Raw genomic sequence first — 7,406 nt, forward strand, 5'->3', positions numbered from 1 at the left:
CAGAGGACCCTTTTACTCAATTGTCTCACCATGAGAAACTCTCCTACCCCCCTCCCTCCCCCAACCAAAGACAAAATGTACAAGAACACTTCTGAAGTGGGAGCAAGGAGGAGGGAGTGTGTGAACTATCCCTAAGTGGGAGGCATGGCCTGGGAGAGTGACGTCTGAGGGCTGAAATCAGCCCCCCCCACCCCCCCCAACCCCCCGCTAGCCACCTGTTACCGTACTTCAGGCTGGGGCTCCGTTTTGTGCTGCTGTGAAGAAGAGAATCCGGGCAGCTTCTGCCTCCCGCTTATCTGCTTGTCCCACCCTCATCGGGAACCGTGAACCATGAGAAGAGCAGGGACAACTGAGCCGCCAGGGAAGGAAACTCAGTTTCCCGCCTTGCCTTGTCAGCCTGGGCAGTCATAGCTCAACCCCTTAAGGGCACAGTTTCTTAAACTGGTACACAGCAGGGGCCCTGGCTCGCATCTACCTCTGATTCACTAAAGTCCCCCCCCACCCCACCCCGCCCAGCATAACTACCTCCCACCTCAGAAATGAGCCCGAAATCTTGTTTTGTTCCCTCTGGGATTGGGGAAGGCAGGGTGTTTTGTTTTGAGTTGAAATGCAGCGCATTCTAGGTGCTGTTTCGTCGTTGTTTTTTAATCTTTCTTTTCTTTTTCTTTTTTTTCCCCTCTTCTTTCCTCTTTAAATTTGGCAAGGCAATTGTGCCGACTTACTATTCTGCATCCAAGAACTTGCTCTTCAATGTGGCACCTAAAATGGTGATGGGTTCCCTCGCCTACAACTCAGGTAGTTCACAATTGCACCACCTTGATGCTGAAAACGAAATCACACGGTTTGGAACTCTTACAACAACGGAAAGTAACATCTCAGTAACGTGGGTGAGGCGGCTTGTGGTGCCTGAAATGCTGTGCTAAACAGAGTCCTATTTATTTGCTAGGCCAGTGACATCGCGAGATGGACTTAATAATGTGTAAGCTGAAGATGTTGTTTGAAGACGAAACGAACCAAAGTAGAAAAAGTGCTGTGTGGATCTTAAAGCTATCTTGAAGGTGAGAAGAAAAAAATAAGCCTAGCGATTCACAGGTTGTTGGAGCTGCTGCTTGTTTTCTGCCCCTTCTCTGCCCTCTGAGAAGCCTTGGATAAGCAAACATGCATCTTGAGTGATGAACTTGAACGACCATTCCCGCGGAACAAACTGGGAGGGAAGCAGCGGTGGGTACGCTCGGATTCTTAAGAGCCCACTAAGACCAGCTGCAGGTGGAAAGATTGAGTGGGAACAAGGTCCTTTTGCCTTTTTGTCCCCAAATCTCACTTACCTAGCACAGATACTTTGAGAGTCAGTCGTCGGGCCTAGAGGCCCAAGTCTGGGCTTTGCACAGACATTCCTTGCCCCCGCCCCACTGACCGCTCGGCTTAGAAAAACGATCCCCACCCCTTCCACGCCCCCGCCCCACCTCTTGTCCCCCTTTCAAACCCCCTCTACTTTCCCGGGGTGGTTTGTCCCAAGGAATACAGATAAATAGTCCTGTCAAAGGGCGCAGCTCGCGGCTGCACTTCTGGATCGGGAGTCAAGTTCAGAGCCCCAGGCTGGAGGGTTAGCGGCCAACCGCGCCGGCTTCAGTTGCCCAGCTCATTGGGGAGCCTCAGTGCCACCGGCCCGGGTCTCCCGTACTCCTCTGAGCTCTCCCACGCCCCATCCTCTTCCCGGGAGCGGAAGCCGGAGACGTCGAGACTGGCCGGGGCGGAGGAAGGCGGGCGCGCGTGGGCGCCGGGGACTAGGCGATGTCCACCGGCTCGGTGAGTGACCCCGAAGACATGGAGATGCGAGGGCTGCAGCGAGTCTACCCGGCCCCGAGCTCCAAGAAGCCGCCTCTGCACAGCGCCGAGCGCGGCTACGCCTCGCCCAGCGACAATTCGTCCGCGGAGGAGGAGGACCCCGACGGCGAAGAGGAGCCACGCTCTTTGGGAGCCGCGGGCGTCCCGGGGGGCTGCAAGAGGAAGCGGCCCCGGGTGGCCGGCGCCGGCGGCGGCGCAGGTGACGGTGCAGGTGGCGGTGCGAGCGGCGGTAGTAAAAAGCCGCTCCCGCCCAAGGGCTCGGCCGCGGAGTGCAAGCAGTCGCAGAGGAACGCCGCCAACGCCCGCGAGCGCGCCCGGATGCGCGTGCTGAGCAAAGCCTTCTCCCGACTCAAGACCAGCCTGCCCTGGGTGCCGCCCGACACCAAGCTTTCGAAACTGGACACGCTGCGCCTGGCTTCCAGCTACATCGCGCACCTGCGCCAGCTGCTGCAGGAGGACCGCTACGAGAACGGCTACGTGCACCCGGTGAACCTGGTAGGGACAGGGACGCGGCGCGGGAGGCCTGGGGCCAGCAGCCCTGAGCGCTGCCGGGGCGCAGGGCTGGGTCGGCCGCAGAGGTAGAGAGCCCAGAGGGGTGGTGTCTGGACCCAGCGGTGAGGAATCTGGTTTAGTGGTCCCCAAATCAAAGCAGGAGGAGCCAGCCTTTTTCTTGGAGAAAAAAATCATCCAGCCTTCTGATCAGTGTCCTGGTCCATTGCCCAGTGACAGTTATTCGTTAACACCCTACTTCCGGGGTAAACTGTGGCTCCCCACTGCGAGTATTTCTGCGTTTTAGACCGAATGGAAAAATCTCAGATGCCCATCTTTTTTCCAGACAACAGCCTAGCAGGTTTGAATCCGCCAGCGCTGTTTTCTTTAAAGGGGGAAGGGAAGACCTAACTCTTTAAGAAGTTTGAGTGGTTAAAAAAAGAAAAAAATACAACGAACCACTAATGGAGGATCGTTTTCCCAGACGCGATTGTCCGGAAAGTCCCTGCGTAACCTGCCAGCTCCCTGGGCTTGGGAAAGATCTCATCCAAATTTACTCGTATGGGGGAGGGGACATTAAATCACAGACTCCTAAACTCTCGCACTTTTCACCGAAAAATCACGTGAGCAGACCACGAGGACGCATGAATGTACACTGTGGGTCTCGAATAATCAGTAGCCAACAAGATTAAGATTCTTAATAGAAGGACAAGACACACAAATTCCTAGAACGCTAATAAAAGTCAGGAATCTCTGGGGAGAGCGGTTTCGTTTTGAGATTGTTTCTCCTCCGTATCTGACACTCATTTCGATTTTTCAGACGTGGCCATTCGTGGTATCTGGACGACCGGACTCTGACACCAAAGATGTTTCTGCAGCCAACAGACTCTGTGGAACTTCCGCTTAGATGGACAGCAACTCCGCTGATGGATTATGTTAAATGCGAAGGACTGGATCGGATCAGGGAGGTCCCATTGGATTCCGGACGTCTCCTTTCCCTGGACCTGCTAACCGGACGGGTGACTGCCCCTGTGGAGCACAGGTGGCCATGGCTGCTGTGGATCAGCGCAACTGTAGCCCAAGAGAACCTGGTTTCCGTGGGAAGAACTCGCGGACTAAATCCAACCCGGGACATTAGCTCTGAGCACAAACCCACGCCAGCCATCTGAGTCCACTGCAGAAACAGGAGTTGGTTTTTAAGCTAGTGTCGATTTTCCCTGTGGTTGATGGCTAGGTCCTGAGCAGCCAGGTCCTTCTCTGTGGGTGGTGGAGCGCTCTTTCCCAGCGCTAGCCTTGGTGTTAGAGCCCAGCAGGGGCCTCTTTCTAAGTTTCTGAGGACAATGGTGTACTCCCATCAAGCAGCTATCCTTGGTATGCAACGAGATGGAGATATATACCACCGGAAACCGGTTTTGCCCTCAATTCCTCAGGGTTGGGATCCACTTCCCGAGCTCCCTCAACTGTCTGATCAGTGTTGGGACAGCCTGCCCTCCCTGTGGTCTCCACTCAGTGAGCCCAGCTGGTTTATTTGGGTCTCGGTCGTCTCCTTCCCACCCACACTGTCCCCTGAAGTCTTATCTGACTGCCCATTTGGGGACATGCACTTCACCCCTCTAATCAGGTCATCCCTGCCACAGCACAGCCTCCTGTGGGGCTCATGTTCTTCCAGGCACCCACTATTCTTCCTGGTCCGAGGACTGAGCACGGTGGGGGGCTGGGGCTGGTCTCTGTACCCACTGACCTGCTGGTTTCTACCCAGTGCACGGTGCTTAGCGATCCTGGCGAGGTTGTGATGACGCTGCTCTACCATGGTAACTAACATATGTAAATAAATTTATTTTTTTATGAACAAAGCCATGCGTTGTGAAAATCTTTTCCAAGGCTGTTTGGTCTGTAAGTTAACTTTAAATGGGTAGGTCTCTCCTCTCAGCAGGGTATTGAGTTATTACTGCAGGGAGGATGGTGGAGGTCCCCACTTAGTCAAATTCCCAATGTCTCTCTTGCTCCTTTCCATTCTGATCACAGACATCTGAGAGGCTCGCCCCAGAAGCCCAGCTGGCACCGAATTCATAATCCTCTCGATGCTGCCCCCTCAGTGCTGGGATTGCCAACATGATTGCCGGAAAGAGCCACAACATCAGATCAAAATGCTCCTTCCAGAAGTAGGAATTCCTGGAAAGTAAGAACTGGAAGCCTGATAAAGCTGATGTATTTTGAGGTCAGGGTTGACTAGGGGACATGCATACACTTCTAAAATAAATATAGTATATTAATTAATTTCCCACCTTTATGTCTTTGCATCTGTGTCTCTCTGTCTCTGCCTGTCTGTCTCTCTGTCTCTCTCTCTCCCCCTCTCTTTCTCTCCCCCCTCTCTCAAACACACACACACACACACACACACACACACACACACACACACACACACCTTTCCAGCCTGACCCACACCCAAATGTTTACAACTGCATGACTTTCAAGAACACTCCACCATCCCCACCCACTGGAGGCTACAGGTCTAAGATCTAACTGGCAAAATAGAACTATAGGATTTAAACCAATCTGATTTTAACATGTTCCTCCCGCCTCATCACTGGTATTTTTAATGCCCACCACATTTTCAGCATCATTTTTATTGCAATAACTAAGACATCTGTACTATTCTCGGTCAGCAGATCCTCTGAACACAAAACTCATTTTGTAGAGCATTTACAGAAGTGTACCTAAATATCTGCTAGACATAGATTCTGCCTGTGACTTCATCAAACCAAAGCACACTTTTCTTGACCAGAGAGAAAACACAGCTGGATTTTTGAGAGGTGGAAGGGGGTGGGTGGTAATGACTTACCGTTTTGAACTAAACCAAACCCAAACTCTGGAGGGTTGCCTTCTGACACCAGCTTCTGGTCCTGGGGTCAGTTAGGAGCTGGAAGGTGAGAGGTGACATTGGTTTTTCTGCAGCATTATGGGCTTTCAGGTGAAGGGGAGCCCCAAATGCCAAGTGGCAAGAACCCCAGGCACACTGAAACGCACTTCAGCTGTGAGGTCTGGGCAGCAGAGCACCAGGTGCCGGCTGCAGCCACATCTCAGGGAAGGTGACGCCCAAAGGCTGCAGCAGACCAGGTCCTTTTCACTGCCCACTATGGTGGTTGAGAATTGATGTCATCAGCGTAGTAGCTGGCTCACAGGCTATCCGCACAGCATTTGACAGGCTAACACAGAAGGGTCGTCCTGAGCATAAAGGTAGCACGGCCACAGAAGGAGTCTCTGTAAGAGTGTTGCCAAGCAATGTGGCTCATATCTGAATCCCAGTAATGAGACGGGAGAGGCAAGAGGATTGCCATGAGTTCCAGGCCAGCATGGGTTACAGCATAAGACTCTGACTTAAAAAAAGAGACAAACAAACTTTAAAAATAGTGTGCTGTCTAGTTTTATGTCAACCTGACACAAGCTAGAGTCATCTGAAAGGAGGAAACCTCCATTGAGAAAATGCCTCCGTGAGATCTGGCTGTAGGACTTTTTCTTAATTAATGATTGATGGGGAAGGGCCTACACCATTTTTGGTAGTGCCATCTCAGGCCTGGTGGTCCTGGGTTCTATAAAAAAGCAGGATGAATAAGCCATGAGGGGCAAGCCCGTAAGCAGCATTCCTCCATGGCCTCTGCATCAGTCAGTTCCTGCCTTCTGTTTCCTACCCTGTTTGAGTTTCTGTCCTGACTTCCTTCAATGATGAACAATGATGTGAAAGTGTAAGCAAAATGAACCCTTTCCACCTCAACTTGCTATTGGTCATCATGCTCCATCACAGCCATAGTAACTAGGACAGAAAGTAGTACCAGGATTGTCGAGTATTGCTACCAGAGACCTGACCATGTGTTTCAGGGAGGACTTTGAAACTCTGGAATAGAAAAGCCTTTGAGTGGAGAGCTCAGTGGTCTGTTCTGTGGGAACATGGAAGATAGGAATGTTAGGAGAATGCAGAGGATGGAGGCCTGGCTTACGAAATTCCAGAAGGAAGTTTGAGAGTCACTTAAAGACTTTATCAGTGTTGTTGCATATTTTGAGTTAAGAATCTGTGATTCTGGTTAGCTGGAGCTGAAGAATTGGCTGTGATTGACAAGAAACCATAACCACTAAAGTGAAACCTTTGCTTTGCTGGGACAATTGATGCTGATCAGCTGGAGCTGAGAAATCAGCGGAGATTAAGGAGATCAGCATCACTGGGATGACATCTTCTGGGAAGTGTTTCCTTAGAGGCAGCACACAGAAGTTGGGTTCCAGAGGCTGCCGAGGTTGTACCTCATGCTGGCAGTTAAACTTGGTAGTATAAGAGTCACCTAGGTCATGTTGGTTTTAAAGGCATATGAAAGGGTCATGAAAAACAGTTGAGTCTCTGTGAGAGGCCAAGATAGACCATTAGAGCAGGTGTTGTCTCAGTGGCAGTTGAAGCCCCAGAATTGAAGGAATCATGGAGAGAAGTTGAAATTTGGCACCATCAAGTGAGCTCAGGAGAGCTATTGGTGAAAATGCAGCCCAGCTGTAGCAAAGAGCCCAGCATTTTGGAGATGCCAATACCATGAGACCATTAGCAGAAGTGGAGTGGAGCCAACAGGAGCCTAGAAGCCAAGCTGTATGTGCTGCAGAGGGCAGAGCCACAGAACTGACCCAGACCTTTGGGAGGAGCCCAGAAGATTGTGAGTTGATCCTAGACATTGGACATTGAGTTATTTACACAGTTGGAGTTTGGTTTTGCTTAGATTTGACTATGACTATGACCTGATTCTTGAATTTGAAATAAGAAAATATCTGATTTTTGTTGTTGTTGTTAAATTTTGCAGGGGACCACAGTTGAAAGATTTTGAACATTTAACAAGATTTTGGGATTTCACAAAGACTTTGAATTTTTAAGAAGACTGAATATGTAAAAAAGATTTTTAAAAGTCTGTTTGAATTCTTAAAGACTGTGGGATGTCTTTAAGAATTTGCAATTTAGAATGTTTATATTGTAATGCTAACATCATGTGTGGTCCTGTGGATGAACAAGAAAGGAAAGGTTATGGCTTAACAGTGATATGTTT

General features: G+C 50.5%; 1 protein-coding gene and 1 long non-coding RNA gene across 2 annotated transcripts; one reads left to right on the forward strand and one right to left on the reverse strand.

The window, feature by feature from the left end:
- Positions 1-1,791: 1,791 nt before the first annotated feature.
- Msc (musculin) lies at positions 1,792-3,619 on the forward strand. The gene is made up of 2 exons (XM_059255681.1): positions 1,792-2,340; positions 3,155-3,619. Exons 1-2 carry the CDS (start codon positions 1,792-1,794, stop codon positions 3,239-3,241), a joined length of 636 nt encoding a protein of 211 aa, XP_059111664.1. The 3' UTR covers positions 3,242-3,619.
- On the reverse strand, positions 3,007-4,107 carry LOC131904596 (uncharacterized). The gene is made up of 2 exons (XR_009377770.1): positions 3,944-4,107; positions 3,007-3,621 (listed from the first exon to the last, which is right to left on the reverse strand). It is a non-coding gene; the product is annotated as an uncharacterized LOC131904596 (long non-coding RNA).
- Positions 4,108-7,406: the final 3,299 nt, after the last annotated feature.

This window comes from Peromyscus eremicus, chromosome 2, assembly GCF_949786415.1.
Source record: "Peromyscus eremicus chromosome 2, PerEre_H2_v1, whole genome shotgun sequence".
In the NCBI taxonomy this organism is placed as follows: domain Eukaryota; kingdom Metazoa; phylum Chordata; class Mammalia; order Rodentia; family Cricetidae; genus Peromyscus; species Peromyscus eremicus.

What these genes read in the sequence shown, in the direction of transcription:
- Msc (XM_059255681.1), top strand. Translation starts at nt 1,792, where the DNA reads ATGTCCACCGGCTCGGTGAGTGACCCCGAAGACATGGAGATGCGAGGG. An exon ending in ACGTGCACCCGGTGAACCTG is followed by an intron (nt 2,341 to 3,154) that starts GTAGGGACAGGG and finishes TCGATTTTTCAG; the next exon opens with ACGTGGCCATTCGTGGTATC.